This window comes from Corythoichthys intestinalis, chromosome 7 (genome assembly GCF_030265065.1).
Source record: "Corythoichthys intestinalis isolate RoL2023-P3 chromosome 7, ASM3026506v1, whole genome shotgun sequence".
In the NCBI taxonomy this organism is placed as follows: Eukaryota; Metazoa; Chordata; class Actinopteri; order Syngnathiformes; family Syngnathidae; genus Corythoichthys; species Corythoichthys intestinalis.
The window spans coordinates 31,866,967-31,893,937 of NC_080401.1; the positions used below are offsets into that span (position 1 = coordinate 31,866,967).

At 39.0% G+C, this 26,971-nt stretch overlaps 1 protein-coding gene across 3 annotated transcripts; it reads right to left on the reverse strand.

The window, feature by feature from the left end:
- Nucleotides 1–11,071: 11,071 nt before the first annotated feature.
- Nucleotides 11,072–21,743, reverse strand: nrl (neural retina leucine zipper). 3 transcript variants are annotated; one of them, XM_057840672.1, is made up of 5 exons: nucleotides 21,605–21,743; nucleotides 19,275–20,000; nucleotides 18,568–18,855; nucleotides 16,488–16,703; nucleotides 11,072–16,387 (listed from the first exon to the last, which is right to left on the reverse strand). In XM_057840672.1, the coding sequence occupies exons 2-5, from the start codon at nucleotides 19,851–19,853 to the stop codon at nucleotides 16,226–16,228; spliced, it is 1,245 nt and encodes a 414-aa protein (XP_057696655.1). In that variant the 5' UTR covers nucleotides 19,854–20,000; nucleotides 21,605–21,743; the 3' UTR covers nucleotides 11,072–16,225. The 3 variants fall into 3 exon arrangements, with proteins under 3 accessions (XP_057696655.1, XP_057696656.1, XP_057696657.1); XM_057840673.1 differs by having other exon boundaries at nucleotides 19,275–20,077; nucleotides 21,605–21,682; XM_057840674.1 differs by lacking the exon at nucleotides 21,605–21,743 and adding an exon at nucleotides 21,453–21,467.
- Nucleotides 21,744–26,971: the final 5,228 nt, after the last annotated feature.

Below are 26,971 nucleotides of genomic sequence, written 5' to 3' on the forward strand. Positions count from 1 at the left end.
AAACACTCAGATGACTTGAAGTTCCGCTCTGAGACCCCCAATTTGGCCAAATTTCAAAATTGTCTGATATGCATGTGTGATAGATCATTGGAAAGCTTAAAATCTCAATTTTTGGGGGGGAAGAACATTTTTTAACAGGAGAGCATTTAAAAAAAAAAAAAACAAAACAAAACAAAACAAAACTTAAAAAGCAAAACCCTATATGGAGGTGAGAGCATGCGAGAGCAGAATTACAGACGCCATGACTTTAACGAGATATTATTGCGTACTTACCCTATTTCGATCCAAAAACTCCATGTAGCATATCTCACCAAGTGTCAAGACACAGCTGTGAATGGCCACAACTGGATTTTGGGGGGATTTTATGGTTGAAACATGGTAATATAACAAGGGTCGCGATGCAGACATCAAGGTAAGGGTAACTATATGAAATAGTTAATAGTAAAAAAAAATGTTTTAAAGGGTAACTATATGAAATAGTTACCCTTTAAAACGTCCCCCCCCCCAATGTTTCTTAGTTTGGATCGATTATTTATCATCTAAAATATTAGGGAAAATGCGAAGGTAACGAAACAAATACAGCTAAGCGATCGTTATGAGGTAGATACCCGTGACTTTTATACAGACTCCAATTTTTTCATTGTGACATAATTTGTTTAAAAGTTTAAAATATGCAAGTGAATACTTTTTTTTTTTTTTTTAACTAAATAATAGACATCAATTAATTATTGTAAGCTAAAAATGACAGACATTTTGAATAATGAATACGATTACTTACCTTCTTTTTATGGCTAGGTTGAAACAAAAGCGGTTGCGCGACGTCTGTAAACGGGGGTTTCCATGGTAAAACGGACAAATTAAAAATAATTTGGGGCCTTAATGCGCCACGAATCTGCTAGGGCAGCATATAGACTTATTGTTCTATCAAATACAAATTAAAAAAACATTTCAAAAAATACAGCAGTTTATTTTAAAGAGGATTGGAAGAGCAGAAACTGCTTTTTCAGTCTTGTCTGTGTTTTTTGCCATATTTACAAGTATATACAGTATGTATATAATAATAAAAAAAAATAAAAAAATAAAACATAATAATAAATTCAATTCAATTCAATTTTATTTGTATAGCCCTGGATCACAACAACGTTGTCTCAAAGGGCTTTGCAGAGGCAATATGATACACAATCAGAAACAGCAAATGAACCAACAAAGATGAATAAACAAATTAAAGTCCTGGGTAAATAAAATATTTAAATAATGATAATAATAATAATAAATAAATAAATAAATAAATAAATAAATAAATAAATAAATAAATAAACAATAATAAAATAAAAACATTTCTGTTGAGTTAGTCTGACAGCTGTTTTTAATTCCAATTTTTGGTGCTTAATCCAAAACTGAGCTCAGTCATACCAAATCTTTTAACTATTGGATCCCCAGTTTTCTTAAAAAATATATGAAATGTGTTGCACTTAACATATATGCTTTTTTATGTCTTTTAAAATAACATGCATAAAGTGTGAATTTAACAGATATGAGACGTATGTTCATTTAAAAAAATATCACATTTTTAAGAGGGGACAGGTTGCATTAGTGGTGTGCACGTCAACGTCACAGTTCTGAGATCAAGGGTTCAATCCTAGACTCCGAGAGCCTTCCTGTTTGGAGTTTGCATATTCTCCCTCTACCTGTGCGAGTTTTCTTCAGGTACTCCGGTTTCTTCTCACATCCCAAAAATATGAATTGTAGGCTGATCGTATAGTCCAAATTGTCCCTCGGAATGAGTACGTGCGTGAAAGGTTGGTTGTTTCCTTGTGCCCTGCAACTGGCTTGCAACCAATGCCTACTGCCCATAGCTAGCTTGGATAGGCTCCATCACCCTCGTGTCAAGAAGCGGCACAGGTGGTAAGTTAATGAACTCCCATTTCATGAGGGGAAAAGACAACAAAACAATGACATTTGTAATGTATATATTTTCTAATAAGGATGAATAATCCTATTGTATAGTTTGTTATCAAAACATAACAAGCACTAATGTGCTACTACAAGCTAAAGGCTGTGACGAAGCGCACTCATGCCATGGGGACGAACTTGAAGCTAGAAAAGCACTATACATGTGTACGGCCATTAGCCCCATTTACTACCTACTGGCTAACTCCAAACATAGACGCAACAATGAGTCTACAATTAGTTAATCAGTCCTGAGACAAAAAAAAGGCTTAAATGATGGATGTGTATATCCAGAGCAGACAAACAAGGTTGTGACTTTAATTTATTAGCAACCCCAAGAAAGAGATCGTGACTGATGCGAGAGCCAAGGCAGAGGGCGGGTGTAGATCGTTATGCTCAAGGAGTTGAGCCAGCGTGCGACAATGAGGCTCGGAAGGAGGCAGGCGTAGAATTCCGATAAATGATGCGCATAAAACATAAAAATTATTCGTTAACGGGTGATCAGATTGACTAATCAAAGAAGGCGAGATGCAATTGATGGTGCAACCAGACAAGTTGATCGGGCCACGATGTAGCGGCGTCCACTGGCTTTCAAACATGGCTAATGGTTATTGCTGGCATCTATGACCGCTCCACCCGTCCTAAACTGTTATTAGATAAAAACATGCACTCCTGCCCAAGGTGAGCCAGATCTCAGGAGGGATGGCAGAGGCCCTAACAACGGAAATATGATGGGTTCAATTAAGGTTCGCCCAAAACATAAACGTGTTCATGAACGATTGTTCATTGGACGATTTCATGCACAACACTGCCAACCAAATTTAATTGCGATCGTTCACAGATAATGGAGGAATATATGAAAAGCTTAGTGTTTACACGCCCAACAACAACAAAAACACAAGGCTCAACTTGAAAGGCCTTCAGCCTGTCATAAAAAATGTATAACCTATTAACTAAAACTAACAACCCCTAGTGACTAAAGAAGATTAAATGAAACAGCAGGAGCAAAAGAAAGTTGATCTCAATCCACTGCTATTCATCAATGTTAACATTGGTATTGATATTCGCAATCTATATATCGATCTGCACTTTGCCATAATCCAGAATGTGGACATGCGCTCTGTAGTCAGAATGTAACATGTGGCTGTGTGAGTGACAAACACACACATACACACACAAAGCCACAATAGAGTCCGGCAGTGGGCTGCCAGGACGCTATTATAGGCCTAATCCTGCGCCTATTCTGCGGGCCAGAGAGAGAGCCAGAGACACACAGAGAGAAGGGAGGCGGCGTTGAAGATGAGGTCATTCTAAACAGCGCACAGCCGGGGTCAGTGCCCCCCACCACTCCATAGAGGGCCATGGATAAAGGGATGGAGGGATGGATGGAGAGAATAGGCTGAGAGGTACGCGTGCAGAGAGCTGAATGGAAAGCTACAAAACGACACCGTGGCCAGCCTCAGCAAGTGGTGACAGTGCATTAGGGGCATTTTTGGAATGAATTCAGAGTATTACACCTTGTATGAAGGTTTGTTCACACAATTTTAACATCTGAGCGCAAAAGCAAAGCAGTCAAAGTTAAACGGTTAACGTTAAACTGTGATATTGATTGATTTGAGTGAGGCTGACGTCTCAATTTCGATTGTGGGAACCTCGGCAAATCTCTCTCGATACTGACGAGGTGAGCCTGTATTAGGTTAACGGGAGGTTTAACCCTTTAAATGGGGAGTTAAGTGCATTTAGGGCCATGGGAAAGCGAGGTCTGACAATATGAAGTACAGTGGGGCAAATAAGTATTCAGTCAACCACCAGTTGTGCAAGTTCTCCTACTTGAAAAGATTAGAGAGCCTGTAATTGTCAACATGGGTAAACCTCAACCATGAGAGACAGAATGGGGAAAAAAAACAGAAAATCACATTGTTTGATTTTTTAAAAGAATTTATTTCCGAATTAGATTGGAAAATAAGTATTTGGTCACCTACAAACAAGCAAGATTTCTGGCTTTCAAAGAGGTCTACCTTCTAACGAGGTCTAACGAGGCTCCACTCGTTACCTGTATTAATGGCAACTGCTTTAACTCATTATCGGTATATAAGACACCTGTCCACAATTTCAGTCAGTCACACTCCAAACTCCACTATGGCCAAGACCAAAGAGCTGTCGAAGGACACCAGAGACAAAATTGTAGACCTGCACCAGGCTGGGAACACTGAATCTGCAATAGGTAAAACGCTTGGTGTAAAGAAATCAACTGTGGGAGCAATTATTAGAAAACGGAAGACATACAAGACCACTGATAATCTCCCTCGATCTGGGGCTCCATGCAAGATCTCACCCCGTGGCGTCAAAATGATAACAAGAACGGTGAGCAAAAATTCCAGAACCCCACGGGGGGACCTAGTGAATGACCTACAGAGAGCTGGGACCACAGTAACAAAGGCTACTATCAGTAACACAATGCGTCGCCAAGGACTCAAATCCTGCACTGCCAGACGTGTCCCCCTGCTGAAGAAAGTACACGTCCAGGCCCATCTGCTGTTCGCTAGAGAGCATTTGGATGATCCAGAAGAGGACTGGGAGAATGTGTTATGGTCAGATGAAACCAAAATAGAACTTTTAGTAGAAACACAGGTTCTCGTGTTTGGAGGAGAAAGAATACTGAATTGCATCCGAAGAACACCATACCCACTGTGAAGCATGGGGGTGGAATCATCATGCTTTGGGGCTGTTTTTCTGCAAAGGGACCAGGACGACTGATCTGTGAAAAGGAAAGACTGAATGGGGCCATGTATCGAGAGATTTTGAGTGAAAATCTCCTTCCATCAGCAAAGGCATTGAAGATGAGACGTGGCTGGGTCTTTCAGTATGACAGTGATCCCAAACACACAGCCAGGGCAACAAAGGAGTGGCTTTGTAAGAAGCATTTCAAGGCCCTGGAGTGGCTAGCCAGTCTACAGATCTCAACCCCATAGAAAATCTGTGGAGGGAGTTGAGAGTCCGTGTTGCCCAACAAAAGTCCCCCCAAAATTTTCCGTTTGCCTGTAAACGGCAATTTTCCGAAAAAAAAAAAAGCAATTTTCAAAACGCTACTTGTCCTACAATTTTAGACTAAATCACATCATTTGGGCATCAAAAATTCCAGGACGGTGAGGGGCATAAAAGTTGTATACAGAATTTGGAAAAAATTTACGGTTCCCCAGAAATTTGACAAAAACTTGCCCATTTATTTTTAATGAGAAAAAAAAAGTTTCAAAATGTATCTAGTCCTACAATTTTTCACCAAATCACACAATTTGGGCATAAAAAATTCCAGGACAGGTAGGGGAATAAAGGTTATTAATACAATTTGGAAAAAATATACGGTTCCCCGGAAATTTGCCAAAAACCTGCCCATTCATTTTTAATGGGAAAAAAAGACAAGTTTCAAACTGTTACTAGTCCGTCAATTTTTGACGAAAACACACAAGATGGGCGTCAAAAATTCCGGGATGGCGAGGGGCATAAAAATGACAGCGGTAAATTTTTGATAAAATGTACGGTTTCCCGGCAATTTGCCAAAAACTGGCCCATTCATTTTTAATGGGAAACAAAGAAAAGTTTCAAAATGTATCTAGTCCTTCAATTTTTGACCAAATCACATAATTTGGGCATCAAAAATTTCGTGACGGTGAGGGGCATAAAAGTTGTATACAGAATTTTGATAAAAAATTACGGTACCCCGGAAATTTGCCAAAAACTGTCCCATTCATTTCTAATGAGAACATTTCCCATTCTCTTACAATGGGATTTCCAATTGAATTTTTTTACATTGCATTGATGCCATTGACGGCCATGCATGTCGAATCTATTGATGCCAATGTACTTGGATTCAATTGACTTTATGGATGTCGATGCCATTGACGGCCATGGACGTCCAAAATGTTTCCCATTCATTTTCAATGGGGAAAAAATTAGATTTCCCCAAATCAACAGATAATGACCATGGACGTCCAAAATTTTTCCCATTCGTTTTCAATGGGAATCCCCCCCCAATCAACAGAAAATGACCAGATATCAATAGGACGTGTCCCCCAAACTTCTCCAATTTCATTGACGCTTATGAAGGGTGCCGACATTGACGGCCATGGACGTCCAAATTTCCCATTCATTTTCTAATGGCATTTCAGCATGTTTTTATATTTTATTGATGCCAATGTACTTGGATTCCATTGACGCTTATGTAAGTTGATACCATTGACGTCCATGGACGTCCCAAATTTTTTCCATTCATTTTCAATGAGAATTTTTTTTTTTCTCCCCCAAATCAACAGAAAATGACTAGATATCATTAGGACGTGTCCCCCAAATGTCCCCGATTGCATTGCCGCTTATGGAGGGTGATGCCATTGACGTCCATGGACGTCCAAACTTCCCATTCATTTCCAATGGCATTTCTTCATGTTTGTTCATTCTATTGATGCCAATGTACTTGGATTCCATTGACGCTTATGTAAGTTGATACCATTGACGTCCATGGACGTCCAAAATTTTTCCCATTCATTTTCAATGGGAATCCCCCCCCCAAATCAACAGAAAATGACTAGATATCAAAAGGACGTGTACCCCAAATGTCCCCGATTGCATTGCCGCTTATGGAGGGTGATGCCATTGACATTCATGGACGTCCAAAATTTTTCCCATTCATTTTCAATGGGAATCCCCCCCCCCCCAAATCAACAGAAAATGACTAGATATCAATAGGACGTGTCTCCCAAATGTCCCCGATTGCATTGCCGCTTATGGAGGGTGATGCCATTGACGTCCATGGACGTCCAAACTTCCCATTCATTTCCAGTAGCATTTCTTCATGTTTGTTCATTCTATTGATGCCAATGTACTTGGATTCCATTGACGCTTATGTAAGTTGATACCATTGACGTCCATGGACGTCCAAAATTTTTCCCATTCATTTTCAATGGGAATTCCCCCCCCAAATCAACAGAAAATGACTAGATATCAAAAGGACGTGTACCCCAAATGTCCCCGATTGCATTGCCGCTTATGGAGGGTGATGCCATTGACATTCATGGACGTCCAAAATTTTTCCCATTCATTTCCAGTAGCATTTCTTCATGTTTGTTCATTCTATTGATGCCAATGTACTTGGATTCCATTGACGCTTATGTAAGTTGATACCATTGACGTCCATGGATGTCCAAAATTTTTCCCATTCATTTTCAATGGGATTTTTTTTTCCCTAAATCAACAGAAAATGACCAGATATCAATAGGACGTGTACCCCAAATGTCCCCGATTGCATTGACGCTTATGGAGGGTGCTGCCATTGACGGCCATGGACGTCCAAATTTCCCATTCATTTCTAATGGCATTTAATTTGTTTTATGCCATTGATAGGCATGTTTGTCCATTCTAGTGATAGCCTTGGGCGGGGCTACGATCTGTATAGCCACACAGGAAAGACCAGGTGTAATTTCTCCCGAAATTGTAGTTTCTAGTTATTATTGTTATTATTTTAAACCCTTACAGGTTACTAATTGAACTCACTGACTGTCATTTAAGGTGGTAAAATAAACTTTTGGTTCTAAAATGGATTGGACATCTTGTGCTGTCAATGGCACTGAAACATGAGCATTCACAGCCAACCTTCACACCTGGTTTACATTGATCCCTCACTACTTCGCGCTTCAAAGTTCGCACCCGCAGTCCATCGCGGATTTTTCAATGAAAAAAATAAATACAGTGGTACGTCGACTTACAATCGCTTCGACACACGATCTTTTTGACATCTGACGTAAAATTTGACTCGCCATTTGTTTCTACATCCGATGACATGCTCGAAATACGACGATTTATGACAGCGCCGCAGTTTCTTTGTTTTGCCGCAAGACGGACGGAGGGCGGATCTTGTGAGAGAAATGAACTCGGTTTACAAGCAAGTTAGTGCAGGTGGTGAAAAAAGGAAAAAGGTGACTCTTACCATTGAAACGAAGATGGAAATGAAAGAAAAATATGAGCGTGTTGTGCGCATCAGTTAACTGGCTAAACGATATGGCCGGAATACATCTACGATCTTGACGGTCCTCCTCCGACCTCCATATGCCAGTCTTTATAAGTTAAGGTGACAGTTATTATTGTGGTAACATCGCCAAAGAAATTGCCAGCTTCCTCAGGTTTTTAATCATTTATTCCATCAACTTGTGGAACACAACATGCCCACTGTCCACAGCAGTTGACACCAGCAACAAAACATTAAAAGAGAAAGTAAAATCTCTAATGCACTCTCACTGCTACGTCAGCCACAGGGGGCGTTTAGGACAGGTACAGCATGCAAAAAAATTGCAATAGAACCAGCAGTATTTATTAAGGATTTAGTGTAGGTTTTTGGGCTGTGGAACGAAGTAATGGAATTTCTGATGAAAAAACAGAGAAATTGAGCTTTTTATAAAAGCATACATTTCAAACATAACTTTGACTTTAACAGCTATTTTTTGCTTTTGTGACATCCCAAACATCTGAATAACGTTTCCCTTCTAAAAAATAACATAAACATCAAGACAAATACAGCTTTTGATAGAAAAGTAACAATTTATCTGCACATGGCTGGACTGTTGGGTTGGGAGACGGCGCTCTTATGGTCGCAGCTGTCTCGGTGGACGGCTTGGGCTTTTCCCCCGTCACCGCCTGTCTCAACAAGATGGATTTTTTTTTTTAGTCTTTGTTTTGTGGTGACCACTGCCTCGTGGCGGAGTTCGCCTGGGGAACTTGTGTGGGGCATGTTGTGTTCCCGGGGGGGAACTGGTTTGGCCGTGCGCATTTCCGGCTGAGTCGCGGGACATTGGAGGGTTGCGGGGGACGCGAGCCGCCGAGCACGGCGGCGCTGGCTATTCTCCGTGAGCAGCACGGACTCAACGGCATCATCCGCTGCACTGGTGGTCCTGGTCGTTCTGCTCGGTTGTCCAGCGCCTAGCATCCCGGGGGTCCTCCCGATTGTTCTGCTCGGTCATCCGCGCCTGGCATCCTGGACGTCCTCCTGGTCAGCCATTTGGTCGTCTTCCACCGGAGCCCCGGCCATGCGGCCCGGCTGTTCGTTCCGTTGAATCGGGTTGCGGGTCTTACCAAATGCGCTACTGCCCTCCAGTGGCCAGTTTTATTGCTTTGAAATGGATTTTCAGCATTGTGCTTTGGAGCTAAATTGTATCGGAACCTAGAGATGTCTCTTGTGGGAAAAAAACGTAAATACGTTTTTGGGACACTGAAACAATTAGAAATAGAACATATTTATATGTTTTTGGTCGCTTATCAATGTTAACGATGATTGACAGACGTTAAGCTTTGATCTTGCTACAGATGCCTAGAAGAAAAAGGTTCAAAGCGCCGCATGCGTCAATCATCGTTTAACTTGTTAAACAGTTGCTGTGGCAACTCATTATGTGTAAGTGAGCAGCTTGAGCGGATTTGAGTGGACTCACTCAATGAAGCATTTAATAAAGACAAGCATTTTTCTACTTTATTCTTGTTTAAAAATAATTCGGTGGGACACTAATGTATTTAAAATTTATCAAAATGATTACATTTTGAAGTACTTAAAAACATTTATTAAAATATTTATATGCGCAATTTTTTTTTGATTAAACTTTGGGGGGTGGGGTAAAAACATGTCTTATGTCTACCTCTTTCCAATGCTAAATCTGAATAAATACATTAAACACACACACACACAAAACACACAAAAAGCTTAGAGTGTTATTTCGGGCCGTGACCAGTGTGTATTTCTTTTTTAAAAAATTAATTTTAACTACATTAATTTTATTAATATTGTAATAATTTTAAAATGTATTTATAATGATGAAAAATATGTATGAAAAATACAATATTGAGTATTCATTAAAAAATATATGTATACAGTATATGTACTGTATATAATTGCTAATATACATATGGCGGAAAACACTCAAGTGACTTAAAGTTCCACTCTGAGACCCCCAATTTGGCCAACTTTCAAAATTATCCGATATGCACGTGTGATACATCATTGGCAAGCTTCAAATCTCAATTTTCTGGGGACGAACAATTTTTAAAAGGAAAGCATTTAGAAAAAAAAATTAAACAGTAAAACCCTATTTGGAGCTGAAAGCATGAAAGAGCAGAATTATAGACGCCATGACCTTAACGAGATATTATCGAGTACTTACCTTGTACTTACTCCATGTAGCATGTATCACTGAGTGTCAAGACACTGCTGTGAATGTCCACAGCTGGATTTTTGGGGGATTTTATGGGTGAAACATGGTAAGTCGCGATGCAGAAATCGCAGACATCAAGGATGGTCGAGATTTTCTTTTTCATATATTTACCCTTTTAAACTTTTTTTTAAAAACATTTTTTTTTGTTTGGATCGATTATTTGTCATCTATCATATCAGAGAAAATGCGACAGTAACAACAACAAAAAAATACAATTAAACGATAGTCATGAGGTAGGTATCAAAGACTTTTTTACAGACACCATTTTTTTTATTGTGACATCATTTGTTTAAAATGTGCGAGTGAATAATTTTTTAAAGTCGTTTTTTTTTTTTTAAATGAAATATTAGACATCAATTAATGGTGTTAATAATGAGCTAAAAATGACAGACATTTGGAATAATAAATATAATTAATTACCTTTTGTTTTATGGCTGGGTTGAAACAAAAGCGGTTGCGCGACGTCTGTAAACGGGGCTCTCCAGGGTAAAACGGACAAATTAAAAACAGTTCGGGGGCTTAATTCGCCACGAATTTGCTATGGCAGCATATAGACATATTGTTCTATCAAACACAACAGTTGTTTTGGCTTAAAATACATCAGTTTCTTTTAAAGAGGAGTGCAAGAGCAGAAACTGCTTTTTCAGTCTTGTCTGTGTTTTCTGCCACATATATTTTTTTAAATGATTGAAAATAGTGACTTCTCCTATAAAGTGTCAAATGTATAAAGTGGCCCCCCCAAAATGTAATTACAAAATATAGTTACTTAGGCTACAAAGGGTTAAAGGTCTTAAGTGCCAATATTTGAATAGCTGTCGACTCTAGCGACCCTTAATTCATAAAACACAAGATATCAGTGAGTCAGAGTATATGGCAAAGTATGTCAAGTTTATTTGATGTGAAACCACACTACAGTAGGAGCGGGAACTGTTCACAATGGCTGTCGTCATTTGTGTTGTGGGGGAGCAAAACCAAGAGTAAGAAAGTCAAATACACACTAATGAGATCAAATAAGTGATTAGAATCAGCACAAAATGAAACAATCAATAAATACAGAATAAATAAGTAAATAAATAAAACAGCAACTTATTTATTCTACACTCAAACAAAATAAATAGCTCTAATGCATCCACCCTGTCAATGTTTTCATGTCTCCATGAGTTGATTGTTTTGCTGCATTGTTATCCCTGCATTATTACTTATTATTAGGGCCCAATGACCATACTTTTTGGACATTCATTCATTCATTTTTTGACAAATTAATACCTTTTTGGTGGGCTTGCCTGAAAATGGCCAAATTTTGGTAGGCCCATGTGCCCTGGTGTATAATTTTGAATCTAAGGGGTCCTGAATACAATGCCTCAAAACTCCCTCAGAAGCGCCCCCTGGAAAATAGGGGGAAAATCAGCCTGGAATACAATTGCTGATTGAAACCAAATTGGATGGACTTGTTTATCATAACAGTGCGCATGCACGAAAAGGTCTCAAGGACCCATTTTCGAACCTAAACAGGGAGTTGATCATTTTCATCTGTAGCAGCTATTTTTTTGGTTGATTTTAAATACTCAGAAGTGAGGAAAAAAATAGTCCCTGAAAATAGTTTTGTTCATGTACACAAATTTGGGTGTCTCGAGAGTTAATGCCGGAAATTGAATAGGAAGTCGGCCATTTTAACTTGAATATCAAATCATAAAAATAGTGTAGCCATTTTGCATAAATATGTCGACTAGGCTCGATTTACTGCTGAGGATAGCAAACCCTGCATAAGATTAGCACACCTACTAAGCAGCAATTCTTTTGTATGTCTGAACTCAAGAAGCAAAACAGCAAAATGATGTCTTTTCCCAAAAAACAAAAACAAAAGGTGCTTCTTGTCCCACCTTGAGCACAATCACAGGAAGATTCCCGTCATACATTCTTCAATCCGACAATAAAAGAGCTAGAACTCTTTGGTAGGCAACTGTGAAAAATAAACTGCATGCCAGCACCACTGCACCACTCATATTGCTTTAGCAGCCTCTTATACAGTTTCTAGATACAGTATATATATGTATATGTAAAAAAAATAACTAGTTTAAGCCTCAAAGCCTCTATTTGAGACTATTGGATAGATGCTAACTTTGCATAGATGAAATGCTCAGAAGTGTTAATGCATTGTAAGTCCTTTTCAAATTCACTACATGGACAGAAGTATTGGGTCAAGACATAATCAGAAAGTCAAAAGAAAAAAAAAGAAAAAAAAAGAAAAAAAAGAAAAATGGGGCTGATCCTTTGACCGAACCTGATATCTTTAATTTTCCAAGAATGGAGTTGCCATTGTAAATTAATGTATTGTTTCATCTTTTCAAGGATTACTTTGGAATTTAATGAAAAAAATATCCCAATATTCTGTTTAAATTTTGAATATCCAGAAAATTCAATTTTGATATTATATATGATTAAAGTTGAAATATTATTCAAATAACATCATTTTAGATTTAAAATGAGTGGATTTTATTTATATTAATTAAATTTATGAGAACAAGTCAAATAAAGACAGAATATTTGAGGAATAGGGTTGAAATAATAAAGGAAAGATTATTTTTAATGTTACGAAAATTTCAAATTGTCATATTTAATAATGCTGAATTTTCATTATTATTATTATTAGAGATATCCCGATCGATCGGGATGTCCGATCATGTCATTTTCAAAGTATCGGAATCGGCAAAAAAATATCGGACATGCCTTTTTAAAAAATATATATATATTTTAATTAAATCATTTTCTAATTGTATTTAACGTTACAGACATAATACGTTACACTCATCCAGAGTCTTTAGTTTAGGCTTAAGGTAGGGTTATCAAATTTATCTCGATAACGGCGGTAATTAATATTTTTAAAAATGTATCACTTTAAAATATTTAACGCAATTAATGTATGCACTGCACGACCCACTCACGCATTGTCGCGTTCAATCTGTTATGGCGCCGTTTTACCTATATAGAGAGCTAAAAGGCAGCGTAAAATGAGTAGAGTGAATTTTGGAAGCCTTTGGAGCCTTATTTTAATTGGTTAAAGCCTTACAATCCGTCTCCCTACAATTAGAAATATCGTGGGAAGCAAAGTGGGGAAGAAAGGTAGTAGTTGATGTTTTTCTTAACACCCTATGTTATTTCCCAACGCAGGGAAGATATATCAATTGGTAGCACTACGCACAGTCATGGTTGTACTTCCCATCATGCATTTGGGCAGAAGTTAAATGGCTGCAGTATTTTTTACTGAAAGCTCAACAAATACACTAGATGGGAATATTTAGTCACGATATACAAAGTCACATTTATCCTTTAAGAATTTCAAGTCTTTCTATCCGTGGATCTCTCTCACAGAAAGAATGTTAATAATATAAATGCCATATTGAGGATTTGTTGTCATAATAAACAAATACAGTACTTATGTACCTTATGTTGAATGTATGTATTCGTCCGAGTTTTATTCATTTTTTTTTTTAATGCATAATGCTTATCTTAATGCATTGCCAAAATGATCGGGAAAAATTATCGGGAATGATTGGAATTGAATCGGGAGCAAAAAAAAAAAGCAATCGGATCGGGAAATATCAGGATCGGCAGATACTCAAACTAAAACGATCGGGATCGGATCGGGAGCAAAAAAACATGATCGGAACAAACCTAATTGTTATTATTATTATCTTGTACAACAACAAAACCACATTGGAATATAAAATTTGGCTAATCAGACAATGATTAGGTGTTTTTTTTAATTGTTGAAATTAGAATGTTATGAGATAGACTTGTGATACTTATTTTAAAAAAAATTAAAAGCCTAAACATTCGGAGGGAAAAAAGGCGGGGTGCTTTATATTGTAGATTTTGATTTAAATGATCTGAATTAGCGATCATTACATAGACTTCACCAAGACAAGACAGCTCCCACAAACATTGTGCTACGCCTTCCTGTTGGGGGTCGACCCAGGCAGAGCATTTGGCTTTCACTGTGATTTGAGTTTGCCCAAACACACGCTGCGTTCAAACGCCGGATTTAGGTGGAAAAAGGATAAAAGTTTTACGGCGTACAACCAGGCAGGAGTGTCTCAAGAGTGATTTGGTCGAGGATTCAAGGTAAATTATCATATAAAATAGCCCCATGCATTCACTTTGAAACGTGAAAAAAATGTATGGAAAAAATTAGCGTAAGTTTAACTCGAAATATTTACGTAAAATGAATAATAACTGCCTGGTTTTTTGCTTTTCGCCAAGAATCTAGGTTGTTCTATGTTCATATCTATAGAAATTCAGGGATGTACGCATTTATTTACAAGTATTTTCAAAAAAGTAGTAATTTAGACATTTCTGCGTCCATACAATTTTTTTTTCACCTTTTACATGTTTTAGTTTATGTAAAATTTCAATCTAAAAATAACGAGGGTCAGATAGCTGGCAAGACGTGCCTCCGTGCTGAGGCAAAAGGAACATAGGAATTCAACCTAAATAAGTTGTGATTGTGTATATAGAAAAATGTAAATTTTGTTTTTGTTGAGTAAAATTAAGATGATTGACTGATGATGACTGTTCTATATTCATAGCTATAGAAATTCAGGGATGTACCATGTACGCATTTATTTACAAGAATTTTCAACTTAAAAAGCCCTATGTTTTGTGATGGCCGCCTCGTTGGATTTACAGTAGAGCATAATTTTAGCTTGAAATATTTATTTAAAATGGATGATAACTGCCGGGTTTTTTGCTTTTAACCAAGAATTTAGACTGTTCTTTGTTCATGTCTGTAGAAATTCAGGGATGTACGCATTTATTTACAAGAATTTTCAACTTAAAAAGCTCTTTGTTTTGTGATGGCCGCCATGATGTAACCATACACAGTAGCGTAACTTTATTTCATATGATCAGGTATTTTTGGCAAATTGCCTGTTTTTTAGCCAAGAACTATTCATTTAGAAATTTCTGCGTCTGTACAAAAAAAAAAAAAAATCGCCTTTTACGTGTTTTTTATGATGTAACATTTCAATCTAAAAACGACGAGGGCCAGATAGCCGGCCAGACGCATTGGGGCATTAGTGACATCAGAATTTAACCAAAATAAGTTGTGGTTTTATACAGAAAATGCAAAATTAGCTTTTGTTGAGTAAAATTAAAATGACTCTGTATGCTTTCCTCGAGTATTCAGCTACTGATGCGAAAACCTCCACTAAATGAAAAACAGAATTAAGTTGCTATTTTGGGCAAATACTTATATGTTAAACATGGCCATTGATCCTGAAAATATAGGTTATTTTCTCTGCATTTGGTGATTTTTGAGCATCTAGTGCAAAATTTGAGAATTTTATAGCCATTTTAAGTTTTGTTATACTTGTATAAAAAATAATTAATCGGGATTTTATTAAGGAACGACTTAGAATTTTTTCATGTCGCTGCTCATGGAGACTCATCCCTAAGGGAGGTGCCTGTTTTGATTTTAGGTCGCTAGCGGCTCTGGTTTTGAAAATATTGGAATTTAAAATTTTTGAACATAGGCTCCTTACGGATCGACCCCAAGCCCTGTGTCCCGTCAACTGATAGTGAATTCTATGGTTCATTATTTTTTTAATATTTTAATTTTTACTGTTTGTGAATTGGTATTTGTGAATCCATTTGTGATCTTTTTTGATGATTTAACGCTATTAATATATTTGACTTGAATAAAGTTCCATCCATCCATCCATCAATCTAAAGCCTTTTTGAGGTCGAATAAAATAAAAAAAAAAGGTAATTTCTTCTGAATATTATAAGAATATACTCTTAATAGTGGATTAAAAAAAAAAAGACTGGTAAATTGACTGTGGCCGAAGACTTTTGTCCATATAGTGTACTTTCCCTCTGTCCTTATTTGCACTGCTATTCCCTAAACAAGTGCAACTATCATTCACAGTGTAATCAAAGTGAGTCCAAGCAGCAAAACCAACTAATGAACCGTCACGAACGTCCATGTTTGCTCCATGTTGGCTCTTTTCCTGTCCGGGGTTGCGGGGGTCACCTCAGAGGAAGAAGTCGGGGGGCGGCGAAGGCGTGTTGGTGCTGTTGCCGCCGCGGCCCGTCGAGGCCTCTGCGTGGTTGGCGCTGAGTAGCTTCTCATAGCGTGCCTTGTATGCATCTCGCTCCCGTAACACACGAGTCAGATCACACTGGAGCTGCTCCAACTAAGGAGGGAAAAGAAAAATCACTCAGCATCTCATATTTATTTTTAGACCAATTTTAGTTTTTTGGTGCAGAACCTTAGTAAATTGTTGTATTTCACACCTGTTGCGTGAGCACGTGTTTCTCCGATTCTAGAGCATGGCGGTGTTGTAAGCGTTTGTAACGGCATGACTGGGCGTAACCGCGGTTCTTGAGAGTACGGCGCTTCTGCTTCAGGCGCACCACTTCGTCCTTGCTGACACCGCGAAGGTGGCGGTTCAGCTCGCGGACCGACAGGCTAACCAGTTGCTCGTCAGAGAAGCGATCGTTACCGCCACACTGAAAACAAAAAAAATAAACAAACAAACAAACAAAAAAAACTGAATATGAATACGAAAACTTTTTTTTAATGATTTGGAGGATGTTTGTTTGTCAGGAGGCGGAAATTTTCGCTCGAACTTGTTCGATAATCTGCTATGTAATCTGACGTAAATGCGGTTGACAGTTATCGGGATTACGCCAGGCAATAATAGCAGATATTAATATAAGCTTGAACTACGCTCCACATAGAGCTCAAAGAGATCCAACAAGTTGTGATAGCGAAATGCTGCTCTTTGAATATCAACAAATTCCAAGGGACAAGACTGAAGAAATGAAACTTTACACAATCTCAAATTGTGAACAGTGTAAATTTAATCTCCCCACAAATGTCTTTAAAAAATTCGACAAAAGTGAGCACTTGGTAGGGCTGTGAATATTAATTGCTTTGAGAGTTAAATAAGGGGAATCGATGCTAATTTTCGTTAGCACATGAATAGCGTCTTCACATGTATAGCAGTAAGCTAGCACATAGACTTCATAATGATATTGACGGGGCCGATTAATAGGGGGCCTGCATTTTTGGCGTGACCTTCAAAGCTGACCGAGTGAAATCACAGACAGAGAGCTTTTTTGTTGAAAATTCTTGTGAATAAATGCTCAAATCCCTGAATTCTTTATAGATATGGACGCAAAAAAGTCTCGATTCTTGGTTAAAAGCACAAAAAAAAAAACGTGCAGTTAGCATTTATTTTACGTAAATATGTCGAGGTACAATGTTAGTCTGTCAGTCAATGTGGCAGCCGCCTTATGTAAACAGTTTTTCCAGTGAAAATTATTGTGAATAAATGCTTAAATCCCTGAATCCTTTATAGATATGGAAGTAAAACAGTCTGGATTCTTGGTTCAAAGCAAAAAAACAAAAAAAAACGTGCAGTTGTGACAGAGCTTTTCCGGTGAAAATTGTTGTGAATAAATGGTTAAATCCTTGAATTCTTTATAGATATGGAAGTAAAACAGTCTTGTTTCTTGGTTAAAAGAAAAAAAAAACATGCAGCTACCATTTATTTTACATAAATATGTCGAAGTACGATGCTAGTCAGTCAGTCAATGTGCCAGCCCAATATGTGAACAGAGCTTTTGCAGTTAAAATTCTTGTGAATAAATGCTTAAATCCCTGAATCCTTTATAGATATGGACTTTAGACAGTCTTGATTTTTGGTTAAAAGCAAAAAAACAAAACAAAAAAAAACGTGCAGTTAGCATTTATTGGCGGCAGCCTTACAACAAAGACCTTTTTACGTTTAAAATTCTTGTGGAAAAAAATGAAAAATATAATATTTACCTTAAATCCTTGAACAAATCACTCCTATGACAATTCTTCCTCTTTCTATGCGGTACAGCTTTCATACTTTTTCAACATAAATCCGGTGTTGCGGAAGCGGATTGTGGGAGGACCCCCTACCTCAAGGTGTGACGCAGTGAAGGTCGAATCTCACCCGTCAATATCATTATGAAGTCTATGGCTAGCAGTTGTTCAAAATCCAAAACGTGTAATTTTTTTTAGTTAATGTGTGTTGAGTGCTACAGTTTACCACAACTGAAATGTAATAAACTGCTTGATAATCATTAACTTTAAGTCTTTTTGAGGGACTGTTCAAAATCTACCAAACTATAGTCAATTTGCACCCCGCCATGTTTCGTCAAATAAACATGTCATATCTGATCACCAGTATTGACCTAAACTTTTTTTCCATCACAAAATTGATCTCAAAATCAACCAGGCCAAGTAAATCCATAAGTGAAAATGTCCACCTTAGGTCGAAAAGGATAAAAGATGGGAGGAGTCAAATTTTGAAACAGTCAAATGTGGTGTCAGCCTCACCTGACCGATTTGTGGGTGATGATGATGGTGATGGGTGCCATGCATGGTGTGGTGAAGGTGGTGCTGGTGATGGTGATGCTGGTGGGGGATGAGGCGGCCCTGAGGGCTGAGGGGCTGTGAGTAGGGGGTAGAGCCCACGGAGGAGGCGGCATTGGGGAGCGACGGGTTGGACAGGAAGATAAGCGGTCGGTGGCATGTGTCGCCGCCCTTGGGGCAGGATGTGTCGGCGCCACTGTCGCTGCCCGAGTCTACTAAGGCGCTGCTGGAACCCTGAGAGAGACCTGAAAACTGAAACAGGACAGCCATTGGTACTCATTACTCTTTATGAAAAGAGACGTGCAATTTTCAAGCATGACTAACTACTGTATTAAGCATAAATATCATACATATGAACAGATGTTTCATTCTGTATGTGATCTGTTGGTTCATCACCAATCCATTTTTTACTATACTACAGTATCTGTCATCCTTCTAGCCATCCATCGTCCACTCTATCCACCACCCAATCCATTCTTCCATCCATCCATCCATCCATCCATCCATCCATCCATCCATCCATCCATCCATCCATCCATCCATCCATCCATCCATCCATCCATCCATCCATCCATCCATCCATCCATCCATCCATCCATCCATCCATCCATCCATCCATCCATCCATCCATCCATCCATCCATCCAAGAATGATCAGTGTAGATGGAATACCTGGGAGCTAACGGCTGCGGCAGCCGAGTTCAGCAAAGCCTCCACGGCGTCCTCACAGCCTAGAAAGCCATTAACCGGCGCCCTCTCTCTGTCGCCCAGGGCGCCCAGGAGGCTGGCGGGACCCGGGACCTCTCCGCCAAACTGCTGTTGCAAGGCGGCGAACCAGATCAGATCCTCCAGTGAGGCTGGGCCAGGGCCCTGAGGGTGGCCGGCGTGGCCTGGACTGCTGTCCGCATTCCCCTGAGATCCAGCGGTACCGACGCTGGATGCGAATCCAGAGAGCGGGAAGGAGATGGAGGACGATGAGGACGACAGTGAGGACGAGCCCGACGGCGGCGGGTGGGCATCGCTCAGGGTCGGTGAGGGCGGCAGCGAGTCGTAAGGGCTGGAGCTTAAACTGGAATCCGGCGGTGGGTGACCAGCGTACGGCGAGCTGCCCGATTTGGAGTACCCGCACTGAACGGAGAGAGGCGGCGTATCAGGTTTTACCTCAAACTTAAGGAGGTCAAAATCGTTTAGGTACTCCATGGCCAGCGGGCTTGGGGGAAGGGAGTTCATCTGGAGGGAGGGCGAGGACATGATGTCTGCCGTCTGTCAGGAACACTGGGAATTCCACCGGAAAGCCTCGGGGTGGCTCATAGACAGCGGCCAGAAATTGGCTGAAGTGAGGAGCTTCCTTTTTTTCCAAGCGAGATTCCTTGTGTCCGTGTGTCCGTCTCTCTGGTCCTGGAGTGAATCAAGGCAGAGAATGAAATATGATGTTTTATGTACCACTTCTTCACCCATAAAGACGTTCAATCCACCTGCATATAACAATAAAATTTCACCCATCAAACTAGGTTGAAAAAGCAGTTACAAAAAAAGCGGAATTGAACATTACAAAAGTTTTTTTTACCGATTGCAGTCAGTTCTTTTTTTAAAAAACAAGCAAACCCAAACCCGACCAACCGACCGACCGACCAACCAACCAACCAATCCACCACAAAAAAAAAAGAACATTGTCACATATTCTTGTAAGCCATTCAAAGGTTTTGCTTGAAAAAAATGACTAAAATTTTACATGACGTAATCCAGACTAACAATATCAACTAAATGTTTTACGCCATAGAGACCATTTACTAAATAAAATAATAGATGCATTGCAGAAGGCGAAAACTCAGCGGGCTTAATCATTTTTGACACAAAGATTCACAAGTCTCACACGGCCAAATCCAATTAACGTCAGACTCTTAATCCATGCTGGACACTTTCAACAGGAACGCAAGCACACTTTTAGCTGGGCAACTTTTTTTGTAAATTCTTGAAATGGTGCCTCACCATTTTTTAAAATGTAGAAAAAAGGGTTAAATTTACAGTACCACATTGAGCAAATATTTTTGTTAATAGTTTTGTCTTATAAAGGTGACTCTCCAATGTTATGATTCAGATATGTGAAAATAATAAATAATAAAAAAAAAAATCATTGCCAAATTACAGTTGGATGACTAAAAATCTCTACTAAAAATAAAATGTTTAGCATGTTTCGTAAAGGTTTTTTTTCTTCCCCCCCCCGTTTTTTTAATGTAATATCCTTATCCAGGTGTATGAGAATATGTCTTCCTCCACAAACTAATTCCAGTACATTCTTCTTTATTTTCCAGAGAGCGACTTTTTAAATGTTCGTGTTGCATTATGGGAACAACATTACAGGTACTTTTAAATTCCAGCAAAAATTATGCTTGATGCAGTTTTGAATTATATACTTACATTTTTTAAAAAATATTCCTTTTCTTCCCAAAAGTACAGACCAAATTTGGTATTTAATCTCCACAAACGCTGTTTGTTTGTTTTTTTATTTAAAAGAAACTGTATCCTGATTTTTTTTTTCACTAATTGCATGGCATTTTTGCTATTGAATGTTATTAAACTGTGAGTCATGATGACTTCTTCTGTTGTAATTACACTGCATTTTTTTGGGATGGAATTATGCAAAGTGGTCAATTTTTCTGCATTGTACTAAAAAGTGTCTATAATATGGACTCCCACTGAAACTTTTTTATTTACAGTCATTATCTATCATAAATGATTCCCATTAGATCCCTTTCATGTCTGTGGGAGCTACAATAGTTGGTCTGTAATTACAGGCCTTCACATATATTAACTGTAATTAAAATGAATGTGTAATTACACAAAATCCACCTTTGACTTGCGGCTCTGCAGTACACCTCATTAGTTAGGACCCCTACAGTTGCAAAGACAGCAAATGAGCCACGGTGGTCCCTAGATGCCTCCATCTTCACACATAGTGTACACACACACTCTGATGGAAAAAAAGTATGAGATGAACTTACCGTCAGTCATAGAGATGAACGATGAGCCGTGGTCGACATGACGGCACACACACACCCACGCACACACACAAAGAATGGACGCACCGACTGCGTGACTGACAGGAGGACACTAAATGTATGTGAGTGCGTGTGAGTGTCTATAGCGCTCTGTCACTCAGTGCCACTGCCCCCTTCCTTTCTTTCCCCACTGATGCAAATCCCTGTTTGCAACAATCCGACATCCCCTCGCACCCCCACCCGGCCAGCACGTCCCCTCACATGGTTCGCTGGCATGTGCCCCCCCCCACGCCCATACCAGTACACCCCTCTCACACTCTGTTTTTCTCACTCCCTGTCGGCCTGTCCCTCTTCATGGCTTTTTGTCTGTTTGTTGGCCTATCTGGCTACCTGTCAGATCATACAGGTAGACTAACAAACACACACAGTCATGAACACGCACACAAACTGATATACAAACACGCAATTTTACATGGACAAACATACACACAAACAAACTATGTTAGAAAAAAAAGTGGACAGACAAATACGCACGCAGACATATTAACCCTTTATAGGGCAAGTGACTATTTTAGGTGATTTGAAATAAACAACAACAACAACACCATAACAGACCTAGCATCTACATACTGTACAGTGACATCATATTTAGGGTCATGTAAGCCACAATATTAATGTGATGTCCAAATATGTGGATGCAAGGCCTCAATTATTATTATATGTATTTTTCTTAGACCACCTGGAAAAAGGGCTTAAAATCTCTCTCACTTTGTTCTTGTTCTTCTTGGGGAGGACACTAAAATTGCTACTCTTCCTGCCATGCCTGACATACACACTTTTCAGCTGTGCTTTTAATGTCTTGGGCTAATGAGACGTTTAGGGACTGAGCCGGGCAGACATAGTTCGCTTTGAGCTTGTTCTATTATGAATCATTACTAGAAATGTCCCGATCGATCGGCATCCCGATCGATCAGGTCCGATCACGTCATTTTCAAAGTATCGGAATCAGCAAAAAATATCGGCCATGCCTTTTTTAAATATATACTGTATATATATATTTTTTAATTAAATCGTTTTCTAATTGTAGTTAACGTTACAGACATAATATGTTACACTCATCCAGAGTCTTTAGTTTAGGCTTAAGGTAGGGTTATCAAATTTATCCCGATAACGGCGGTAATTAATTTTTTAAAAAATGTATCACGTTAATAAATTTAACGCAATTAATGCATGCGCTGCACGACCCACTCACGTATTGGCGCGCTCAAACTGTAATGGCGCCGTTTTACCTATATAGAGAGATAAAAGGCAGCGTAAAATGAGTAGAGGGAATTTTGGCAGCCTTTGGAGCCTTTTTTTAATTAGCTAGAGCCTTACAATCCCTCTCCCTGAAATTGAAAATATCATGGGAAACAAGGTGGGGAAGCAAGGTAGCAATTGATCTTTTTCTTAACACCTTATGTTATTTCCCAACGCAGAGAAGATATATCCATTGGTAGCACTACACACAGTCATGGTTCCACTTCCCATCATGCATTTGGGCATGCCTACAGTATCATTTACTGAAAGCTCAACAAATACACTAGATGGCAATATTTAGTCACAATATACAAAGTCACAAGTCTTTCTATCCGTGGATCCCTCTCACAGAAAAAATGTTAATAATGTAAATGCCATCTTGAGGATTTATTGTGATAATAAACAAATTCAGTACTGTATATTGAATGTACTGTATGTTGAATGTGTATATTCGTCCGAGTTTTTTTCATTTTTTTTCTTAATGCATTGCCAAAATGTATATGATCGGGAAAAATTATCGGGAATGATTGGAATTGAATCGGGAGCAAAAAAAAAAGCAATCGGATCGGGAAATATCGGGATTGGCAGATACTCAAACTAAAACGATCGGGATCGGATCGGGAGCAAAAAAACATGATCGGAACAACCCTAATCATTACTGTATTGAACAAAAAAATATTGTAATGAGTAAGGATGTAACGGTACATGTATTTGTATTGAACCGTTTCGGTACGTGGTGCTCGGTTCGGAACGGAGGCGTACCGAACAAGTTTCTGAAGTAATGTAACCCTTACTTTTCGAGGCTGTGAGTCGATCGGGTTACAGTTTCTTTGTGTAGAGTATATTTACTCCGTCTTCTCTACTATAATGAGGACCAACATGGTAGGACAGTATATAAGCCAGAAACGTCAACGGCGCGACAACGTGGCCGTCGCGAGAACGCAGTGAAACGCGGACGTTAAAGTCAATCAGCCAATGCACACCAGTCGCAGTGCGGCCGCGTGTTAGATGCGTCCCAGAAGTGGCTCAACACGACGCACGCGAAAAGAACGGCAGAGTTTATTATTTGACGCGAGACGCGGCCCTCCTGCGTCAATACTACTACTGGTAGCTAGGATCGGGCAGACCGGAAGTCCCTCGTGTAAAAATACGGTGGATCCGGTCAATTTTCAAACTAATATGCAATCGTAACCCACTTCTTGAGTCCATCAGATCTCTTGAGTGGTAGATCGGGGCACAGTTGACTTGTCTTTGTTGATTTACTGCTGTCTTCTCTGCTATAATAATAATCAACACGGCCCCGTGTTCAATACAAAACCCTCCTACCACAACAAAACAAGTAGGAACTAATATTCATATAGGAACTAAAAAGTTATACAACATAAAATATACAATATAAATGAATACTACATCACGTTTGTAAAATATAAACACATAATAAAATAAATAATAGCCCATTTAAATAAAATAAATTGAAATGAGCTAAAACACCTGTAATTAAATAATAAGACTAATACACAGATCCTGCTTACACAATTAAATTGATTAATTTCTGTGTGGTGCTTTAACTTGAGAAAATCCACCAAAAAAGCTTTTGAAAACCGTTCATAAGAAAAAAAAATGATTCATTGAGGCATTTCATTTGTAAAATACATATTAAAATCTTTGTCATTGGGATTGCTTTTCTCTTTAGCATAGGACTTCTTTTTTCTTCTTTCTTTCAGAAAGAAAGCTGACCAATATGCAGGGTCTGAAAGGCAAATTGTTGTTGGATTATCTTTAAATACCCGCTACTTTTTGAGCAGAATTCTACCTTTGTATAGGCTAATGTTCCTATTGTTGAAAGGTGTGTAATAAACAACTAGCACATTTATATTTTGCATTTTGTTTTCTTACTGTACCGAAAATGAACCGAACCGTGACCTCAAAATCGAGGTACATACCGAACCGAGATTTTTGTGTACCGTTACACCCCTAGTAATGAGTACATCATGGACTTCACCATCAGTTGACAAGACAGATCCCACAAACATTGCGCCACGCCTTCCCTTGGGGGCCGACTCAGGCAGAGCATTTGGCTTTCACTGTGATAAACTCAAACACATGCTGCGTTCAAACGCCAGATTTATATGGAAAAAGGACGAAGAGTGTCTCAAGAGCGATTTGGTCGAGGATTCAAGGAAATTTTGATCCAAAACAGCCCCATGCATGAAATGCATGGAAAAAATTAGCGTAACTTTAGCTCGAAATATTTACGTAAATTGAACGATAACTGCTTTTCCCCAAGGATCTAAACTGTTCTACTAGTCCTTCAAAAAAAATTAGCATATTGTGATAAAGTTCATTATTTTCTGTAATGTACTGATAAACATTAGACTTTCAAATATTTTGGATTCATTACACACAACTGAAGTAGTTGAAGCCTTTTATCATCATTTTAATATTGATGATTTTGGCAAAAAAGTCAAGAAAAAACAAAAATCCCTATCTCAAAAAATTAACATACTGGACTGTCTCAGAAAATTAGAATACACAATATTCTAATTTTTTGAGACAGTCCTGTGTATATATACAGGACTGTCTCAGGAAATTAGAATATTGTGTATTCTAATTTCCTGAGACAGTCCAGTATTTCATATTTGATCCGACTAATACAAAAAAGTGTTTTTCAATACAAAAAAGTCAACCTTCAATTAATTATATCAGCTATGCACTCAATACTTGGTCGGGAGTCCTTTTGCAGAAATGCACCGTGGCATGGAGGCAATCAGCCTGTGGCACTGCTGAGGTGTTATGGAGGCCCAGGATGCTTCGATAGCGGCTTTAAGCTCATCCACAGTGTTGGGTCTGGTGTCTTTCAACTTCCTCATCACAATATCCCACAGATTCTCTATGGGGTTCAGGTCAGGAGAGTTAGCAGGCCAATTGAGCACAGTAGTGCCATGGTTAGTAAACCATTTACCAGTGGTTTTGGCAGTGTGAGCGGGTGCCAGGTCGTGCTGAAAAATTAAATCTACATCTCCATAAAGCTTTTCAGCAGATGGAAGCATGAAGTGCTCCAAAATCTCCTGATAGTTAGCTGCATTGACCCTGCCCTTGATAAAACACAGTATACTAACACCAGCAGCTGACATTGCACCCCAGACCATTACTGACTGTGGGTACGTTACACTGGACTTCAGTCATTTTGGCATTTCCTTCTCCCCAGTCTTCCTCCAAACTCTGGCACCTTGATTTCCGGATGACATGCAAAATTTGCTTTCATCTGAAAAAAGTACTTTGGACCACTGAGCAACAGTCCAGTGCTGCTTCTCTGTTGCCAAGGTCAGGCGCTTCTGCCACTGTTTCAGGTTCAAAAGTGGCTTGACCTGGGGAATGCGGCACCTGTAGCCCATTTCCAGCACATGCCTGTGCACGGTGGCTCTGGATGTTTCTCCTCCAGACTCAGTCCACTGTTTCTGCAGGTCCCCAGGGGTCTGGAATTGGCCCTTCTCTACAATCTTTCTCAGGGTGCGGTCACCTCTTCTGGTTGTGCAGCGTTTTCTGCCACACTTTTTCCTTCCACCTGAGGTGCCTTGATACAGCATTCTAGGAACAGCCTATTCGGGAAAATTTCTTTCTGTGTCTTAACCTCTTGCTTGAGGGTGTCAATGAGTGCCTTCTGGACAGCAGTCAGGTCGGCAGTCTTGCCCATGATCGCGGTTTTGAGTAATGAACCAGGCTGGGAGTTTTTAAAAGCCTCAGGAATATTTCGCAGGGGTTTTGAGTTAATTCGTTGATTCAGATCATTAGGTTAGTAGCTTCTTTAGAGTACCTTTTCATGATATGCTAATTTTTTTAGATAAGGATTTTTGTTTTTTCTTGACTTTTTTTTTGCCAAAATCCTCAATATTGAAACAATAAAAGGCTTGAACTACTTCAGTTGTGTATAATGAATCTAAAATATATGAAAGGCTAATGTTTATCAGTACATTACAGAAAATAATGAACTTTACATGCTATTTTTTTCAGAAGGACCAGTATGTTCATATGTATAGAAATTCAGGGATGTACCCATTTATTTACAATAAT

Bases quoted from the DNA above. Each gene is read 5' to 3' on its own strand.
- nrl (XM_057840672.1), bottom strand. From the start codon at position 19,853: ATGTCCTCGCCCTCCCTCCAGATGAACTCCCTTCCCCCAAGCCCGCTG. The intron at 18,856-19,274 runs GTATTCCATCTA...GTCCTGTTTCAG, and splicing joins CCGCAGCCGTTAGCTCCCAG to TTTTCAGGTCTCTCTCAGGG. The intron at 16,704-18,567 runs GTGAGGCTGACA...TTTTGTTTTCAG, and splicing joins ATCACCCACAAATCGGTCAG to TGTGGCGGTAACGATCGCTT.